General features: G+C 42.4%; 1 protein-coding gene across 4 annotated transcripts; it reads left to right on the forward strand.

The window, feature by feature from the left end:
* Window positions 1-138: 138 nt before the first annotated feature.
* LOC114149748 (endophilin-B2-like) lies at window positions 139-17,881 on the forward strand. Of its 4 annotated transcripts, none has more exons than XM_028025801.1 (13): window positions 139-325; window positions 2,272-2,413; window positions 2,993-3,004; window positions 3,129-3,257; window positions 3,335-3,468; window positions 5,047-5,139; window positions 5,954-6,016; window positions 9,594-9,617; window positions 10,400-10,489; window positions 11,107-11,207; window positions 11,814-11,982; window positions 12,775-17,054; window positions 17,098-17,881. In XM_028025801.1, exons 1-12 carry the CDS (start codon window positions 263-265, stop codon window positions 12,880-12,882), a joined length of 1,128 nt encoding a protein of 375 aa, XP_027881602.1. In that variant the 5' UTR covers window positions 139-262; the 3' UTR covers window positions 12,883-17,054; window positions 17,098-17,881. The 4 variants fall into 4 exon arrangements, with proteins under 4 accessions (XP_027881602.1, XP_027881601.1, XP_027881603.1 ...); XM_028025800.1 differs by having other exon boundaries at window positions 12,775-17,039; window positions 17,070-17,881; XM_028025802.1 differs by having other exon boundaries at window positions 12,775-17,039.
* Window positions 17,882-21,190: the final 3,309 nt, after the last annotated feature.

The raw sequence follows: 21,190 nt of genomic DNA on the forward strand, positions 1-21,190 counted from the left end.
TTCCATGTCTCCCTGTCTTCTCGCTGTTTCTTTCTCTGTCTTGTGCTCTATCATGTTTCCTGCCTGCAGAGCCAGTCCGGCTGCAGGGCAGCAGCCCCCCTCGCCCCCCCCCCGTCCCGCCCTCCTGTCCCTTTAAGCGCAGGGCGGCCAGCTGATCTCCGATCCTCCTCCTCGGAGCGGATTACGGCCGCAGCTCTGCGTCTCCTCCGCTCCATCAGCAGCTGATCCGGGGGAACAAAGGCAGCCAGAACCGCGCAGCGCCATGGACTTCAACGTGAAGAAGCTGGCCTCCGATGCGGGGGTGTTCTTCACCCGGGCCGTGCAGGTACAGCAGCGACGGGCTGCGGGTGATGGGGCTCCGTCGCCGGTCATTGGAGCTCCAGGTCCCGCTGGGAGGGAGGTTGGCTGTGTGGAGCCCGGTTGGTACCGGCTGGTCCCGGTTCTACTGGTTTCTGCGGTTCTTCCTGGTTGTTGTTGCTCAGAGGAGCAGCAGCTGTAAGCCGATAAAGGTCCGTCCTGCCTCGATCCATTATTGATGGCTGTGATCAGCTCCATCACTCATGTGACACCAGCAGAATCCTGCTGCTGCCCGCAGCCAGACTCCGTTCACAAAACAGCTGATTTAACCAACGGCTCCGATTCTCAGGCTGGCTGTAATCTGGTGTTATGAATTTTATATCTTATAATCTGGAAGATTTATTCTAAAATTCGGTAGCATTTTGATGCAATTAGAAAGAGGAGGAGGTTTTTTAAAATGTGGAGAAAACGGCTCTTTGCCCAGGGGATCATTGGGTTAGGGGGAGGAAACAGGATTTTTTCCCCAGCTCTGTGCCTTTAGCTATCTAAACAAGGTGAAGACCGTTGGCTGTTGACATGTAATGATGGTGTCAAACTGAAAGAGACGCAGAAACTGCTTTTCTACTGGGATTTTAACAGAATCAGTCCAAAAAAGAGAAAATATCCAGTAAGCAGGAACTGTGGAGATAAAATAGAAGAATAGATGTACAGAAGCTCAAATATTATTACAGAAGCTCATTATTATCAATGTATGCAGAACATTTCTGAATAAATGAGAAACTCTGAAGTAGATGAGCTACAGCAGCAGGAAACCTGACCAGGTCTCTGCTGTCAGACAGGAAGTGAGGCTGTAATCCACACAGACTCACCAGAATCTCTCCAGATTATATTCCTTTAATTTACAAAAACTAAATGTTTTTAGTTTTCTGCACATGAAGCTCTGAAGAGAATCACTGGAGAACTTCAGAAGATTACAGGAAATAAAACTCACATGTTCAGACGCTGGTTTGTTCTGTGAAGTTGCTGGTTGACCTCCATCATGTTGCTGGTTGACCTCCATCATGTTGCTGGTTGACCTCCATCATGTTGCTGGTTGACCTCCATCATGTTGCCGGTTGACCTACAGGAAGTTGCTGGTTGACCACCAGGAAGTTACCGGTTGACCTCCATCATGTTGCCGGTTGACCTCCATCATGTTGCTGGTTGACCTCCATCATGTTGCCGGTTGACCTCCATCATGTTGCTGGTTGACCTCCATCATGTTGCCGGTTGACCTCCAGGAAGTTGCTGGTTGACCTCCATCATGTTGCCGGTTGACCTCCATCATGTTGCTGGTTGACCTCCATCATGTTGCCGGTTGACCTCCAGGAAGTTGCTGGTTGACCACCAGGAAGTTACTGGTTGACCTCCATCATGTTGCCGGTTGACCTCCATCATGTTGCTGGTTGACCTCCAGGAAGTTGCCGGTTGACCTCCATCATGTTGCTGGTTGACCTCCATCATGTTGCCGGTTGACCTCCAGGAAGTTGCTGGTTGACCTCCATCATGTTGCCGGTTGACCTCCATCATGTTGCTGGTTGACCTCCATCATGTTGCCGGTTGACCTCCAGGAAGTTGCTGGTTGACCACCAGGAAGTTACTGGTTGACCTCCATCATGTTGCCGGTTGACCTCCATCATGTTGCTGGTTGACCTCCAGGAAGTTGCCGGTTGACCTCCATCATGTTACCGGTTGACCTCCAGGAAGTTGCCGGTTGACCTCCATCATGTTACCGGTTGACCTCCATCATGTTGCCGGTTGACCTCCATCATGTTGCTGGTTGACCTCCAGGAAGTTGCCGGTTGACCTCCATCATGTTACCGGTTGACCTCCATCATGTTGCCGGTTGACCTCCATCATGTTGCCGGTTGACCTCCATCATGTTGCTGGTTGACCTCCATCATGTTGCCGGTTGACCTCCATGATGTGTTTCAGTTCACAGAGGAGAAACTGGGCCAGGCTGAGAAGACCGAACTGGACCCTCACCTGGAGAACCTGCTGGCCAAAGCCGACTCCACCAAGAACTGGACCGAGAAGATCCTGAGACAGACGGAGGTTCTGCTGCAGCCCAACCCAAGTAAGTGGCCCAGTTTCTCCATCATGGTATTTAGCTGAAGCTAATGCTAAAGCGCCACGCTAACATGGTAATTAATGGAAGCTAATGCTGAAGCGCTAATCAAAACATTAGTTTTGCTAATGCTAAATTCCCACCATTAGTTTGAATATCTGCCTTGAAAAATTACAACCATTGACCCAATTTAATGTTGACGTTATAATTTACATGTAAATCAGGAGGTAACAGAACTTCTAACAGCAGATCCAGGAACCACGTTAGCTGCAGTTCCTGCTGGAAACCAGAAGAAGAAGAAGAAGAAGAAGAAGAAGAGCTCCAGTTGTTGTGTTGCTGCTAATCCTCGCTGGGATCCAGATTCAGAACTCCTGCATGTCATTTATCCATAATGTTGAAATTTTGGTAGAAATCATTTAAAAATTCAGCTTGATCAGTTTTATTTTGAAAACCTCACTTCCTGGAGGAAACGTTTTGAAGTTCCTGGTGACTTTTGGTGGAAATGAACCTTTTAAAGGGTTCCAGGTTGTTGGTGAACTGGACCGGTTCTGTTCTAACATCTAACTTCTGTTTTCCTTCATGCCTCAGTCGATCACACAGGTAGGAGTTTCCTCAATTTCCCAGCATGCATCTGGGTTCTGACTGTCCTGGAGATTTTAATTGGTTTCTATAAATATTTCTAGTGTTTGATTCTGACTTGTCTTCCGTTCCTGTCCGGAACCAGGCGCTCGGATCGAGGAGTACATCTACGACAAGCTGGACCGGAAGCTTCCGTCCAGAACCACCAACGCCGAACTGCTGGGCCAGTTCATGCTGGACGCCGCCAAGGAGTTCGGAGCCGACACCCCGTATGGTGAGGAACGGTCCCGATGAATCAGAACCGGACCTGGTTCTGGTTCTGTGTGACCCGGTTCTGTTGACCCGCTGCAGGTACCACCCTCATCACGGTGGGAGAGTACCAGAGGAAGCTGGGCGGAGCCGAGCGGGAGTTCCTCCACACGGCCGCCGTCACCTTCCTGTCGCCGCTGCGCAACTTCCTGGAGGGAGACTGGAGGACCATCTCTGTGAGTTGGACCGCCTGCGGTTCTGATCCGGTCCGGTTTCTGTCCTCTGTCCTTTAAAGCTGCAGTGACTTTTAAAATATATTCTTTTTACATATTTGTTAAAACAGATCATCTGGACCATGAGCTGCTAGTCTGAAGAAAACAACCAATCAGAGCTGGGAGGCGGGGCTTAGTGCTGTCAATCATCCTCATGTACTCTCTGCTAAATGTACTAATGGCAGAGAAACAACTAATTTTTACAGGAAAACCATTTATCTGTCGTCACAGGTTGCTATGCTTACTAGCTTTAGCATGCATGACAGGCTATGCTAACAGCAGAGAGCCAGGGAGGAGGAGGGTTGATTGACGGCACTAAGACCCGCCTCCTGGATCTGATTGGTTGTTTCTAGCACTGGGAGGAGGCAGAGGAGATTAGTTTATATTTTTTATTTATTTCAGATGATTTGTCACAACATGGAGACACTTTCAATAAATACGGGAAACATTTTGTAACCTGGCTGTAAATTTTAACCTTTATTTCCTCCTTCTACGATTTTCCAGTCTTTTAACCTTTTTATATCTCAAACCTCGCGATGCTTTTAATAGAATGATTGGCGATTCTCACGAGAATTCACGAGACTATTAATTAGCCAACTGCGATTGAGTATTGGGGTCACATGTACCGCTGCAGCGCTACCTGCTAGGTATATTAGCTGGAGCAGAGCTGCAGGAGCCACCTGGTGTGAGCCAGAAGGGAGATAAAATGGCGGAACTGGCCAGGTTGGTGGCGAGTTAGAAGACCAGGTTGGTGGCGAGCTAGAAGACCAGGTTGGTGGCGAGCTAGAAGACCGAGGATAGAGCCAGAGAAAGAATTCACTCTTTTATTGTGATGGAAAACTTCAGTTTCCTACCAGGATTTGAACCAAACACAGTATAATTATCTTGTTCAGCCTTAATTGATCCCAATAACAGGTGTGGCCTCTCAGTTGTGGAACTTTGGGAACAACTGATTGATTTAGTTTCCTTTGTTGTTGTGTTTTTTTATTATTTCTTTTCCCCTTATGTTGTTAATGGCCATTTGGATGTTCCCAATAATATTGTAAATATGTATATATATTATTCACATTGCAAATATAAACCAACTCGCAACTACAATTTCCAGCCTATCTGCTCTTTTTGAGTCGTACTTAATTATCTTCTGAGGAAAAATTAGCCTTTACCTTATTGGTCAAAATCCAATTATATTGAATAACAATATAGAATATTGTTATTCTTATAAATATGCTACAATATGTTTAAAAATAATATAGAATATTAAATAATAATCAATCATAAAATAATAATAATGATAAATAATACAAGATATTTTTAATAAACGTTAGTGCAGCTTTAAACCCGTTTGGATCAGAATTTCTCCGGGTTCTGATCCGGTTCCTAAACCCAAAGACAGAAACGACCCAAAAACTGAAAAAGCCCTGATGCACTTGTTCACTTCCGATACCTTTAGTATCAGAACCAGAGAACCGGATCAGATCAGAACCAGGGAACCGGATCAGAACCAGGGAACCGGGTCAGAACCAGTTCTGTCTGTGCTTGCAGAAGGAGCGGCGGCTCCTGGAGAACCGGCGTTTGGACCTGGACATCTGCAAAGCCCGTCTGAAGAAAGCCAAGCAGGCCGAAGCCAAGGCAGCGGTGAGACCAGAACCGAGCCGCCTTACCGGGCCAGAACCTCAAATAAAATAATAATAGAAACATCAGTTACTCTGCTCCCCCACATGGTGGCGCTGTGCTGCTGCTGGAGCTCCAGGTTTGATCAGAACCTGGTGGCAACAAAACAACAGAACACTGTAAAAAATCAACTGTATGGTTTAGATTTGGCCTCTTTTGCTACTTTTCTCTTTTATTCTGTTCATCTTTATTCTTTTATTTAAAATCTTTTTATAATTTGATTCATTTGAAGTTCTGCCACCAGTTCAAACCAGACAAACCTCTTCTGGTTGTCACTGACTTTAAATTAATTATTATTTTTATTGTTGTGCTGATCAACCAATCAGATGTTAGAGTCTGTTTGCTGAGTCACAGCAGCAGATCAATTATTTATGATGGGCTGTAGCGCAGAAAATATGAGATATTTCATAACATTAAACAATTCTAACTTGTAATTAAGCTATTTTAAAAACTTAATTTAACAATTTTTTTAGTGCTATTGTGTATTTTATACATTATTGACAGAAATGTCTTTATTTTACATTTGTATTTTATAAATACATTTCTTACTGTTTAATTTTAATATTACAAATATTTAAGAATTTATAGGATTTTTACACTTTTTTATTCTGTATTTTGCAAATATTTGTATTAATTTTCATGTTGTACCGTCGCTGTCCACTAGAGGGCGACATTACCCTCCAGATTTACCCCTCCTGCCTTCCGCTTCTTTCTGATTCTTTTTTATTTAATTCAACTGAAACGTGAAATGAAACAAAGTTTCTCCTTTTGTCTCCAGGCGACTCCAGACTTCCAGGAGACGCGGCCGAGGAACTACGTCCTGTCGGCCAGCGCGTCGGCGGTAAGAGGGCGGCTCAGAGCCGCCATCTGATTGGCTCACAAACAGGAAGTCCGTCACATTCCAGACACCTATGGAATGCGAAATATAAACAGGAGTTTCTGCAGAGATTTTAATAATCTGTCAAATCTATATGCAAAAACACAAGATGTTAATAAATATTTCAGTCTAGTTTCTAAATATCTGAATAAATGTCAAATAAGATCAAACTTTTCAGCAACATATAGGAGCTGCTTTTAAATCAATAATTTCTCCATACTGAGTTTTAAAAAGCAATACTTTCACTGGCAGATGATTTCACTTAAAAACATTTTTCCAGGTTAGAAGTGAAAATCTTAATTATTGTTGGGTTTTTAGTTTTTACAGTGTTCCACCTGCTGCAGATCCTCCAGGATCAGAAAATAAATCCAGTTTCACGTTTTATTATTTACAGTTTGATCATGAAACGGGTCGGATCGGCCTGCAGGAAGTTTCTGCTCACCAGTGAGAAGCTTTACTGGTTTCACTGGGTGAGTCCCAGTGCTGTCGATGATGTCATCGTTTAGCAACCCAGCATTCCTCAGGATGGTTCTGGTTCTGAACCATCCTGAGGAATGCTCAGGATGGTTCTGATGCGTCGTTTCCAGCTTTGCAGGAGTCCTGGTTCAGAATCTCTCAGGGTTCTGGTTGGTTTTACTGCCGTTCCGGGTCGGCACCAACCTGGTTCTGGTTGGTTTTACTGCCGTTCCGGGTCGGCACCAACCTGGTTCTGGTTGGAGCTGAAGGTTCTAGATGATTTTGTTGGTTGTTTGGTTGATTGTGCTGCACTGATTCCGGGTTTCGGGCCGATCAGAGGTATTTACAAACCCGACCTGCTGAATCCGATCTCGGCCGGTACCGATTTCTGTTTTAATCCACCAAGTGGTTAGATGATCTAACATTAGCAACAGAGCATATTGATTCATTTTTTAGAATAATCTGGATTATCTGCTGAATAAGTGATGATTAGGGTCAGATGTGGGATTATTCCAGGACTAGTTTTAATTTGTGGAGTTAATCTGGTGTAAATCTCCCAGCAGTTGTTCTGATTTCCAGTTTGTTTCTGTGATGCGGCTTCAGAGCGACTGGGAAAGCTGGAGCCTGGAGGCCGACCCGGCGGCCGACCCGGCGGCCGACCCGGCGGCGGCGGCGCAGAGGAAGGTTGGCCCGATAAACGGAGTAGATCTGTGTCCCGTAGAACCGGTGGTGGTAGAACAGCAGGTCCAGTTTGTTGGTTTTAGAGTCAGAGAAACTTTTAAATCTACAGAAAAGTTTTGAGAAACACTGAAGATCAGAACCGTTCAGTGAAGCTTAAAAACCAGACAGAGTCCAGTCGGTTCTAACAGGACTCCAGTCCATCTGCCTAGTCAAAGTTTGGTTCAGTTGGTGAGGTGTGAACGCTAATCGACCTCTGACCTCTGGTCCTCCAAACCTCGGTCTGGGTTCAGTTTGAATGTGAACGCCAAGTGGACCGGAGACCGCTCCAACAGCAGGAAGTGGACTACAGCGCACAGCATTCTGGGTAAATACAGCCAAAGCTAATGTGTTAGCCTCGCGCTAGCAGCAGAAATGGCTCCTGTTCTTTAGCCAAAGACTAAAGAGAAATCCTTCAACACTGAAATCTGACATTTAGTTTCCTTTGGTGAAGCAGGAAGTTGCTCTCAGAGGTTTTTGTCTCGTTTCCTTCAGTGGATCCAGGACATGTTAGCTGTTAGCATGACAGAACAGTCAGTCTTCAGTCAGAGGCCTCTTCATATACGCTGTGAGACTGACTGCTACAGCATCATCATCCACAAAGAGTCTTAAATATATTTGAATGACATTTAATTTTGGGATTTATAAAGTATTTTTAAATTGAATTGAAGAGCATTAATAAGAGGCTCATAGATTTATCTTGATTATTTTTAGTTTCATGCTGCAGTGTAATTGCGTCTGTTTAACACAGGGGGGCGCTGTAAACCTCCAGCCGCTGCAGCAGTTTGTTCAGAATGTAGTTGAAAGTTCAGCTGCAGCAGTTTCTGATTGAGTTTTACTCTGATCTGCTGAACATCTGGATCAGCTGAACATCTGGATCAGCTGAACATCTGGATCAGCTGAACATCTGGATCAGCTGAGCATCTGGATCAGCTGAACATCTGGATCAGCTGAACATCTGGATCAGCTGAACATCTGGATCAGCTGAACATCTGGATCAGCTGAACATCTGGATCTGCTGAACATCTGGATCAGCTGAACATCTGGATCTGCTGAACATCTGGATCAGCTGAACATCTGGATCTGCTGAACATCTGGATCAGCTGAACATCTGGATCTGCTGAACATCTGGATCTGCCCTCCCAGGTCGGCCATGCTCCTGGGAAACGATCGGCCATTGAAGCGACGCCATGTTGTTCATCTGACTGAAGATATTATCCTGAAGCTGACCAGACATCTCCATTCATCCATTCATTATGGATTCATCCTCACTTTCTGGATCCTTGTGATTCATCCTTTACCCAGAGGAGAAACAGAAACCTCAGTGATTCAGAGGAAAAATACCGACTTGGTGCCTCAGACGTGTAAATTTCCCCAGCGAACGGAGATGAAGACAGTTTACCTCACAAAAACCTTCAGCGTCTTTTACTAAAATGTTTTTCTAACACACAGAACTGAAGTTAACTAATAACTTATGCTAATCCGCTAACAGAGCTAATTTTTAGCTTAGCACTTTAGCATTCTGAAAACATTTAGCTTAGCTTCTCCTAAATAACTTTTCCAGTATCCAGTGTTAATTTGGTTGTTTTGTTGTGATGGTATGATAATCAACAGGTAGTTAGCCTTCTGTTTACCCAGAATGCATTGCTGTAGTTCTACAGTAAACAGTTCTAACTCCCACCTGCAGGTGGCGGTATTTCCTACCTCAGCATTATTTGAAGTCAGGTCATCGTCTGTGATCAGCGCAAAACAAACCGAGCTTTTTAAGTTCTTTAAAAAGTTGATCTGTTTTTTCTCCTCTAGAATCTGGAAGAAGTTTAATGAGGAAAAATGTCGAAATATAAACATGCAAAATTATTTCCAAGTAGCATCAGAAAATCAGATTCTGATCTTAAAAAATCAATAAAACAGCCAGAAATCCTGGAGGGACTCGATGGTCACCATGGTGATACAGAGCTTTACCGTTAGCTGAGCTAGTTTCATGATTAGCTCTTTAGCATTAGCAGTTTCACAGTTTATGATTATATTGGTGTTTTAGCATTAGTATAGCTAATGTTTGTGATTCTTGGTTAGCGCTGCCCACCACAGTAACACTGTACCATTCATCAAGCACAGTGGTGGCAGCATCATGCTGAGGGATGTCTTGCTAGCTCTACTGCCACAAAGTGGATGGATCATCAAAGATGGAGGACTCCGTCTTCTTTGGGGTGTATGTAAATATGTGAGCCTGTGTGGAAACCCACCACATCTGAACCAGTTGACCCGGTTCCCTGTGTCGGCATGGCAACGGGCCGGTTCAGGTGGTTCATGGTGGAAAGTCGAGCTGCGGATTTAATCTGAGAGGTTTCTCTGGTTCTGTTTGTCTCAGCTGCTGAGCGAGGAAGTGGACAAGGTGAGGCCGCCGCAGATAACGGGGAGGGTGTGTGTTTGTCTGTGTGTGTCTCTGTGTGTGTGTGTGTCTCTGTGTGTGTGTGTGTCTCTGTGTCTCTGTGTGTGTGTGTCTGTGTGTGTGTGTGTCTCTGTGTGTGTGTGTGTCTCTGTGTGTGTGTGTTTGTCTCTGTGTGTCTCTGTGTGTGTGTGTCTGTGTGTGTGTGTGTGTGTCTGTATGTGTCTCTGTGTGTGTGTGTCTCTGTGTATGTGTCTCTGTGTGTGTGTGTCTCTGTGGGTGTGTGTCTGTGTGTGTGTGTGTCTCTGCGTGGGGGTGTGTGTGTGTGTGTGTCTGTATGTGTCTCTGTGTGTGTGTGTGTCTCTGTGTGTGTATGTGTCTCTGTGTGTGTTTGTCTCTGTGTGTCTCTGTGTGTGTGTCTCTGTGTGTGTGTGTGTTTGTCTCTGTGTGTCTGTGTGTGTGTGTGTTTGTCTCTGTGTGTCTCTGTGTGTGTGTGTGTCTCTGTGTGTGTGTGTTTGTCTCTGTGTGTCTCTGTGGGTGTGTGTCTGTGTGTGTGTGTGTCTCTGTGTGTGTGTGTCTCTGTGTGCGTGTGTGTGTGTGTGTGTGTGTGTGTGTGTCTGTATGTGTCTCTGTGTGTGTGTGTCTCTGTGTGTGTATGTGCCTCTGTGTGTGTGTGTGTGTGTGTGTGTGTGTGTGTGTGTCTCTGTGTGTGTGTGTGTAACACCACCAGTTTCCCGACACATGCTACGTTGGTTTTGGGTCAGATGTGATGTGAGTCTCCCCCCCAGGCGGAGCTGGAGCTGCGTGTGGCCCAGACCGAGTTCGACCGGCAGGCGGAGGTGACCCGGCTGCTGCTGGAGGGAATCAGCAGCACACATGTGAGTCAGAGGCGCCGGTCGGGTCCGGTCCGGAGGTGAACCTGATGAGTCACGGTGTGTGACTGTGGATCAGGTTCTTTTCATCTTTTGTAACATTTTAAAGGTACAGGTGTCAAACTCGAGGCCCGTGGGCCAAATCTGGTCCGCCTTAGTGAGCCACATGGATCCAACTTTAATTTAACAGATGCTTAGATATTATTTATCGCTTTTCATTTCTTTATGTCTGAATCTGATCAGATGTAAAAACTGTGAAAGTTTAAAACGTTTTAATCTGATAAATCTGAAACTTTCTGACCGTTTTTGACCTTTGAGGTCATTCAGGGTCTGGATGTGACCTGAATGAAAATCAGTTGGATTCTCCTGATTTAAGAACCGAATGTCTCCAACCAACCTGAGTGAAAAAGTATTCACACCCTCAACCTGCTGCTGAGTCGCTAACCACACTCTGGATGACCTTTGACCTGCTCTGCTTTGATGAATTGGTTTAAAACATATTGGACAGTTTTCCAACAAGAATGACCTGATTCAGATTAAAGTCTGGACTTTGACTAGGCCACTCCAGAGCTTTTGTTTCCTCTGTGTGATCCTAACTCTTCCTCCTCCTCCTCTTCCTCCAGCTGAACCACCTCAGGTGTCTGCAGGACTTTGCGGAGGCTCAGGCCACGTACTTCGCTCAGTGTCATCACTACATGCAGGACCTGCAGAGGGAGCTGAACAGGTGAGGCGCTGCAGCGCCACCTTCTGTCAGACCTTACCTCAGAACATCTGACATATTTAAATTAATTTAATGGTAATTTCTAACATATTTATATTAATTTAATGATCATTTCCAACATTCAGACACTTCCGAGTAGAAAAGTCATCAATAAAACATCTTTACTGAAGTTTAATACTTAAAATATCATCAGTTTAAAACTAGTTTGGCAGGAAACATTCATATCAAATATTAATGACATTTAGTTGTTTTTTAACTCTTTAGAGGCCAGAATTATTATTTAGTTCAAATTATTATTTAGTTTGAAACAAAATATTAGTTTCAAATTAATAAATTAATGAATAACGAGATGAAAATATGACTGAAAAATCAGCAAACAGCTCCAGATACCTGAGTTCAGTCAGTTCCTCTGGGTCCAATCAGTTCTTCTGGGTCCAGTCAGTTCCTCTGGGTCCAATCAGTTCTTCTGGGTCGGGGAGCTGATCCATCAGAACCAGATCAGACGGTTTCTCTGTTGGCTCCATGGTTCTGAATCTGCCGGTTCTTTGGTTCAGATTATCGGGTCGGGTCGGTTGAACCTTCTGGGATTATTTGCTTGTTTTGCTGCAGATGTGCGAACTCAGCCGTCGGCCCCCCGCTGCCCTCCGGCCCCGACCCGGTTCCGACCGCCTTCCCGTCCGGCCGCCTGTCTCCCGGCGCCTCGGGCTCCAGGAAGGCCAAGGTTCTGTACGACTACGACGCTCACGACGCCAGAGAACTGTCCCTGCTGGCCGACGAGGTCAGTCTGACCCGACCCGACCCGACCCTGACCACCGACCAGAACCGCAGAATAACTAGATATCCACAAACTGATCAGGTTATTCTGTGGTTCCCGAACATGTTGACTGATGGGAAACGTAGTCTGGGAACGAAAATATTATATTCAGCTGTTGACTGTAAAAAATTATTTAAATATTAAATAATGTAATTTAATTAATTCACACTATTTGATATACGCATAAAAAACCCTATGTAAATACAGTGAGAAGATTAAGTTCTTATTTTTAGTCGTTTTATTCCTGTTCTGGGATCGATTGGTAATGCCTCCACCCGCCACTAGGGGGAGTTTTCATAAAAAACGCTCAGCTCTCTCTCTCTGTTTCGCTGCTGCTGTTTTTTTTAGTAAATTGATACAAATAATAACAGTGAGTTGGATCAATAACTTTAATCTGGATTAATCCCAACAGAATCTAGATTATAATGACATTATTAACCATTTCCTGGTCAGTGTTTTAAATGAGTTAAATATTTAACAGATTTTTATCGTTCTTTCTCTAAGCTTGTGTTGTGATGCTGAAGTTTCAGAAAGAGCAGAAGCTTCTTAAAGAGACAGAGGCCCAATTTCAAGTTCAGATTTCTTTGACGCTGTGCTTGATACATTTAAACAGCAGTGAAACTCTTAAAGGGCCAGTGTTTGATTTCTGCCTGGTCATTCTGTCAGTTAGCTCCTTCTGGAAACTTTGCTTAAGTTTTAGATGTTTTTTTTTAAATTATTATTTATTTTGACCCGTTTTCCTGTGTTTCTGTCCAGGTCATCACTGTCTACACGGTACCAGGAATGGATCCTGATTGGCTGGTTGGAGAGCGGGGCAACGAGAAAGGCAAAGTACCTGTGACCTACCTGGAGCTGCTAAGCTAATGGACCGTTAGCATTCTGTCTGATGAAACATGTGAACCCTCTGGTAGACTCAGTTCAGTTTCAGATTCAGTTCAGTTTCAGATTTAGTTCAGATTCAGTTCAGATTCAGTTCAGATTCGGTTCAGATTTAGTTCAGATTCAGTTCAGACTTAGTTCAGATTCGGTTCAGATTCAGTTCAGATTTAGTTCAGATTTAGTTCAGATTCAGTTCAGATTCAGTTCAGATTCAGTTCAGACTTAGTTCAGATTCAGTTCAGATTCAGTTCAGATTTAGTTCAGATTTAGTTCAGATTTAGTTCAGATTCAGTTCAGACTTAGTTCAGATTTAGTTCAGATTCAGTTCAGACTTAGTTCAGATTCAGTTCAGATTCAGTTCAGATTCGGTTCAGGGATTTTTATCCGACACCTTTCCTTGGAGAAAAACCAGAAACGTTTTAGCGATGCTCTCAGATGAAACCAGGAAAGTTTCCTGGAATCTGATCTGGTTCATTAAATCACACCAACGTGTATTTGGGCCCCATATGGTTTCTTCTCAGGTCCGATGGGTTCGAAGTGGATCTGGGCTCAAAATGGCTTAATGTTTGGGACCCAGTTGGGTCATTAACATTTTTTAAAGAGCCATTATGGGTCCCAGTTTACCCATCGGTCTCCTGCATCAGACCCACAGAGGCCATTAAAACCAACCCGTTATGCAACCAGTGGTCAGTACCGTATGGGGCCCATTTCTCAGTCATTTTATACGTAAACGCTCGTGGCATTATGATGCGTTTTGGTTTTATCTCTGAAGTTTGAGCCCCTATGTGGGAAAACTCACCAGTTACAACCAGTAAGCTAATTGTTTTGGTGCTAACGGCTACTAGCAAAGCAGGATGAAAACATTTCCCTCCATTTTATTCATTCTGACACTGACGGGAATGTTTAGCTCAAACCATCAGAGCTGCTTGCAAACTGGATTTCAGCTACATTGATGTGCAGCAGCCATCTTGGATTCTGAACATACGGCTGTTTACAGAACTTTAAATTTCCCAGTTTTAATTCCAACTTTGGGTTTTTCCTCCATAAGAAGCTTCATTTCCTTCATACTGTAAAGTTTCAGTAAACATTTCTGACACCCGAGTTTTAAAAAATCACCTGAAAAATACCAAGAAGTTCGGAAAGTTTGTTTTTTTTACCAGTTGTAGCCTCAAAATTCAAAATGGCTGCCTTGAGTCTAGACAGTCTGCAAGTTGGAAAACATTTATTTAACTTTCTGATTAGCTGAAGCTCAATGGGTCAATATCTCACCTGATACACTCAAAATCATCTTGTTTACGCGCTTCATCAGTGTCTGGATGATCACCTGCTGAGAGATTAATCGCTATTAGCTTCTATTAGCAGTTAGCATCGTAACACAAAATTAGCAAGACTTAATGGTTTTCTGGATTGTAGTTGATTAAGTCTAATTTGGTGAAGGTTTGAGCTACTTAGCAGCTGCTGATTGGTTCAGAAGACAGAAACATGAAGAATCACAAGCTAAGTCAGGGAGCTAATGCTAAAGACGCTAGCATTGCACTTATTTATAGTTCTGTTTTGTACCATTTTTTTTTTTACTGAATTATTTCATTATTGTAGCATATTTGTGTTGGTGTTTGTTTGCACAACATGTCAACAGAGACCAAGCTAGTTGCTAGCAGCTTTAGCAGTAGAAGCTAGCTTAGCTTGCGGGTTAAAGAGTGTTTTCTTCTGTTTCAATTGAAAAACAAACATAAAAAACATACTTTACATAAATAAACTTAGTGGCTTGTTGGTAACAAACTGTTGCCGTTCATTGAATTGGTGATGAATTATTTTCATTATGGCAGCTCAGAGGAACGATCTGGTTAGCCGCTTAGCTAGGAGGCTAACGGCGCCGCAGCTGCTTCTCTCCAAACAAAACTAATCAGGATAAAAATATTTCTACTTTCCTTTTCAGCTTTGATTATTTTCAAACTCAAATATTTTCTACCAGTTTCTACAGTCATAAAACTTCAGTTTTGATCCTTAAGAATGAATTAATAATTAGTCTTATTTAAAGCCAGATTACTTTATGCTCTTCTTCATTCATTATTCAGATTTTGTGATGAAAAGACATTATTACACTTTAACAAAACTAATGAAAATCTCTCCACTGATTTAATTTCTTTAAGAACATTAAATTATTCTTATGTATTTAGATTCAGTTCAGTTATCAGGAAAATGTTATTTTAAAAAAAGGAAATCAAAATCATGGCTGTTTAGTCACAAATCAGAGCTAAAAAAAGACTTCAGAGGAAACGCTGTGATTTGACTAGGACCTGTTATCTGTCGGATTTTATTAGTTGCTGGTTCAGAGTTCAGAACTAAATTTAATATTTAATACGATTTCACTCATACTAGTGAATTTAATGCGCAGTTTAATGAAAGTTTATTTCTGATTTGAACATTTATTTACATTTTACTTTTATAATTCATGAAAATCCTCCCAGTAAATGATTTAAACACAAGTACAAAACACAGAATCTGGGAAATGAAACACTTTTAAAATGAATAAAGATCTATTTAGTAGATTTCTGTCCCTCAGCAGCTGTTTGCTGTGAACTGGCAGGAAGTGATGTCATGGATCTGACTCAGGATCAGATTGTTTTAGAGCGGCGTCGTCAGATTTGTTTTCCTACGATTCATGACGCTGCAGTTTTACTGTTTATGTGGAAACTGCAGCAGGATGCATTTATTATCGTTATGATTTAGATTGTTTGATCGTTGGTGTGATGCTAAGGTTTAGAACAACATATCAGAAATATAAAGCAGCTGTATTCATAGTAATAACAAAATGCAACAACTGTAAAAAACTCAAATGTTCAGCAGTTTTTTATTTGAATCTGAAATACGAGGCAGAGCAGCTGAAACATGAGAGCCAGGAATCGGCTCCGATCTCGTTTTACCATAAACACGTTTTATTTTCGTCGGTGGAACATTTTTATTAGTTGCTGCGGTTTCTGGGGTCCGTTCAGTTTAACCCTTTAACACCCAAAGATTCACAAACATTCAGCTTTTCTCTGTAAGCTTAATTTAAAATTATTAAGCATTTTGTACAAATGTTGCACCAAAATGACAGATGTACATTTTATGATACGGTGAATCACAGCTTCCATGTTTTCATGGTGGAGATGGCCAGCGGGGTTCAGTGCTGGGATGTTAAACTGAAGTGATTTTGTGGTCAGTGGAAATATTCTGCAGATGAAGAAACTTGAGACTTTTGTTCAGGGAAAACAAGCAGTTTCGGCCTAAAACCTAGAAAACAGAACCATAAGCAGGAAGTAAATGGTGATTTAGTTTCGGCTGTGAATGCAGACTCAGCGTCACTTTCGTCAGACTCGCTCCCCAACACGACTGTCTGTTCGCTCACGTTGGTCCCAAAGCTCTGGGACGGAGTCGCTGTCAGGAAACACCGGCTTTGTCTGGACAGACTAAAGTTCTGTCTGCGGAGCATCAGGATGATGCAGCGACTGGCCAGCAGGGGTCAGCAGAGGTCGTCCTTCAGCCGTCGTCTGGACGCGCTAGCTTCACGCTAAACATAGCAACCTTCCAGCTGTTGCTGCGTCTCCATGGAAACACGGCTTGAGTTCAGTTTCCTCCTGGTTAACACGCGAACATCCAGATCTCTCCTGTTCGATGGGGACCAACATGTTTCTACCAGTTGCCTCATTGGCCCCAAACTCCACTGATGTGAGAGAGAAACTTTGCCCACCCAGTGATTTTCCTAAAGGTCTCCGTTATCCACACTAGAAACACCATCGGTGGGTCATCACCTCCTTCTGGTAATAAATAGTTGGTTGACTTTAATCCTGTTTTCTGCTGGTCCTGGTGAAACAGGACCAGCAGGATCCAGATCTGCTTCAGTCAGACGCCTTCAACTCCACAGGTAAATGTAGGTCATCTGATTCCCTGAACGTCTCCTTTAGCAGTGAGCAGCATCACTAGGTCTCTGTTGGGTGGGTCAACCCCAACCCCAACCTCAACCCCAACCTCAACCCTAACCCTAACCCCAACCCCCCAGATCACTTTAGTCTTTTCACAAACCAGAGCTGGGAGAATATGTCATCGTTTGGGATGGGAAAGTGGCGAGAAGCTAAACGGGCGTCTTAGAGATGAATGGTCAGGTGACCAGCGGTCAGGTGACCAGCGGTCAGTGACCAGCGGTCAGTGACCAGCGGTCAGGTGACCAGCGGTCAGGTGACCAGCCCAGGCTCACCCCGATCCTGATCCTTCTGCAGGTTTAATAAAATCCAGCCGATTAATTAATGAGAGAAAATAAACGTTAGAGGTTGATGGTAAACCGTTGGGTCATGAAGTTCAAACTACTTTACATGACTCAGTTGTTATAAACATGCTGCATGTCAAATATGACTGAAAACATTCAACTTTATAATTCAGCATCTTGAAACTGGGTCTGTGTCTTTAAGAAGCTCCTGCTCTTTCTGAGGCTCCGCCTCCAGGAAGTCATCCCAACATGGCTGCTCTATTAACCCTTTAATGTTTGTACCAGTGCTGCTCTGAGAACCTGATGCAGCTCCAGCTTCTGGCAAGTCTGAAGGGGGAGGAGCTGCGCCTCGGAGGCGGGGCTAGGCCCATCCAGGTGTTTTAAACAGCTGAATGGTTGCCATGGAGATGAAAGGATTTCTGAAACATAAATGAATCAAAGCGACGCTGCAGGTTACAACATTATAACATGATATAAAAATAAAACAGTGGATTTGACGCGACACCGGCCCTTTAAATGTTCCCGGCTCAGCGTCCAGACAGTGATGTCACATAAACAAAGTCTGAGTCATTCATCAACACCTCTTCAGTTTATTGTTTCACAGAAATCGGTGCGGTGATGAAATCCTGTCATTGTGAGTCCTCTCCGCGTTGAGTCATCAATAAAGCAGGTCAAAGGTCGCAGCGGCTGACTTGTGTTGAGCGCTGCGTCCTCCTGAACGGCCGCAAAGTGAAATCCTGAGAGAACTCCAGACGTGACCCAACCGGATCCGAACAGAACCGGGCAGAGAGAAACCAGAAATCTGGTTTAAATCAAACCGACAGACATCCTGAGGAAAAGTTCAGACTAAACTGGTTTTACTGGTTTTACTGGATTAAACGACACCAGAACAGATTCAGATGTTCATTCTGATAGTTTGGATGTTTATGAAATAAGAGTCTAATATCAGACATTAAAATGTTTTTATTGTAATATAAACTGTATTTTATCTCAGGTGAAAAAGCGTCTGACCAGATAAATAAAAATTAATAAACCAGTGAATAAATGAAAATGAGCTCAATAATTTCCATTCTGATTATTAAAACTTTAAGGAAAATTCTGTTTACAGAAACATAATAATTCATTTTATTTATAGTTTTATTTATTTTGAATATTTAAAATATCTTCAGGTGGAAGTTTTCTTTATAAAATTAAAGTTTACTTATGAAATTGCATAATTATTAATTATTATCAAAATATAATTATTAAATAATCTCAAAATGACAATATCCTCGTTTATCACAATAATTTATCATCCAATCTCACTCTGCTCTTTAAAACACGAAACATCAAAATGAAAGAAGCCGACGCCACATTCCAGCATATTAGTGGAAAATTTAGTGGAAGGAAAGGTTTTGGTAGAGTAACATGCAGAAAGATAACTGAACCGGACCCAGATGGATCCGACCAGAACCATCAGAACTGATCACTAGTTTAGAAAGTGGATGGTTACGGTTTTAAAGCTTAGAAATGTCTTTGTGTTTATTTCAGATTTAAAGTTTTTAAAAGTTTTATAGGAGAAACAAACGAGACGTGAAATAAATCTGCTCCTAAAACTGAACCAAACCCAGAAATCACAGCAACTGACAGCAGATCCACAGAAACAGCCACGGTTTCTGTCGCTTTGTGGCGGTGACTGTTGCCATGACAACGGTGGGGGCGGGGCGTCGCATGATCTAACGGTTTCTGATTTAATCTTTGAGATTCTCTGATTTAAGAAACTGAACTCTGAGGGGAACTGTTGACGTGTTTTCAGCATGATCAGAGCGCGGGCTTTGACTGGACCATGCGCAGTGTGTGTGTGTGTGTGTGTGTGTAAATAAAGTGTCGTTTTGTTGCTTCAGTGTTTTAACTCTTTGGTTAAATGTGATTTTTTTGGCATCTCATTTCTCCTGGATTGATGTTCAATAAACAGCATGTGTGTCACAGACGCTGCGTTGTTGGAGTGGTCATTGAACGCATCGCAGCAGGATGTCCAAGCTGCGGTCTGGGGGCCATTTGTGGCCCGCACAGTGATTTTTATGTTTATCATAACAGAATAAATTAAATCTTAAACTAGTTCTGAAGCTTCTTTCATCTTCACATTTTAACAGATGAATTAAATCTTTTCTCCTAAATTTATCTTAATTTTATTGTAAATAAAAGCACAAAAATCAACTTTTACCCCCAATTTATTGTAGCTGCAAGAAAAATAAACCCGAAAAAACCCAGAAAACTGTGAACCTGTCTTATTTTAATAGATTTTTAATAGCTTTGTCTCCAACCAATGACTTATTTTTTGTTTTTAAAAGAGAATTAGCATTTCTAGTTTAATATTGAACAAATAAAAATATTCAGCAACTTTATATTTATAGTTGTTCTTGTTTGTCCAACAACTTTAATTAGAAACAGTTTTGACCCTGATGGCAAAAGTTTTGTTTCCTGAGGCCAAAGTCTCTTCAGGGATTTGACTAGACCCTTCCTCTGAATCAAACATGGCTGCTCACAAAAAGCTGAGGTTGCTGCAGAAATGATTAGAAGGTGAAAAAATATAAAAACATATTTTATTGTCCTTCAGAGTAACAGCAGCAAAAATATCAGGCAATAAAAGTGACAAAGATCAAATTTATTTTAAAAAACAGAATTAGGAATAACAATGTACCACAAAGGGAAATTATTTTCAATAAATTACAATAAATCTTGACCTTGCTTATTTCTTTCAATGTTGATTTAAATTTATTTAAGTTTATTATCACTTTTACAAATTAATCAGGATCAATGAAGTTTGGCTTGTTGACAGAAAAACATTTAGTGTCAAAATGAAAACTGGGTTTTACAAAAATAATGACAAAAATACGTAACCCAAAATAAGTGATTATATAAATATTAACCTTAACTAACCTGATTGATTGATTGGTGATAGTAGTGAGTTCTTTAGATAAAACTTTGTTTATTATGATTACCGGTAGTTTGTGACGTAAATATTTGGATTTAATTTACATTTAGTAGGAATCAGTTTTTTCTTCATATTAAATGTTTTTATGTCAACAAAGCCAAGTTATGTAAATCCTGACCGAATAGTAAAAGCAATAAAAGGTAAAACAGCAGAAGGAGTGAATAGTTTTAAAGGTGAGGAACATTTTCCTGCCGGTGTGTGAACGTGTCATCAGCTGCTTTCTGTTTCCATGGTGACTCAAACAGGAAGTTTAGTTCATCATCGGAGCCGCAGCAGGAGAAAAGCTGCGTGTCTCCTTTAAGAAAACAGGAAGTGTTTCTCCCTGAGGAATCCTCGCTGTTCTTTTTAGATTAACCAGCAGACTGTCCCACTTCGGGCCTTAAAATTGTTTTAAGGTTTTGATTGATTGTTTTAGTCGCGGCACCGGGAGGCTCAGTGGCGCATGTGACTGGAAGCAGGGCGTTCTTTGACGCGTTTGTTGGTTAAAGTGACTGAGGTGTAATTTGGAGTTAATTGTAGATTACTTTAAACAAGGGAGTGCGATGGAAGAATGCGAAGAATGTGATGACTCAGATAATTGTAGTATGAACCTGGACACGATGCCGGATCAGAAAAGATTCTTCACGTTCCCTTTAAAGGGAAAGTCCCTTCATCAGACGTTCCCTCTAAAGTCTCATAAAGGGAAATAAATTGTTTAATTTTAACACTTTCACCCGCTTTCATTCGTGTGGACAGGAAGCCGTAACAAACCGCGTTCGGCCGCCTATGCTAGCAGAGATTAGCTGGTATAAAAACCCTCAGGACCAATAAAACACGGAGCTAAAACAGATAAAACAATAGATTCACATTTACTTCGTTTGAAACCAAGTTCGCTGATGTGTATCTTAGACACCGTGAAAAATAAAATACATCTGCTTAAGTGATTTTGTTTGACACAAAACATGAATACATAGAAATGCTAACTCCATGAGCTAATGCAGCTCTAAACATGTCCGAGGGCTGCGAACTTTATGGAGTGTTGCGCTGCCGTTAGCCGTTAGCCGTTAGCTTGTTCTGACGAATATGGCTGCAGTTCA

The sequence above is a fragment of the Xiphophorus couchianus genome, chromosome 8 (genome assembly GCF_001444195.1).
Source record: "Xiphophorus couchianus chromosome 8, X_couchianus-1.0, whole genome shotgun sequence".
NCBI lineage: Eukaryota > Metazoa > Chordata > Actinopteri > Cyprinodontiformes > Poeciliidae > Xiphophorus > Xiphophorus couchianus.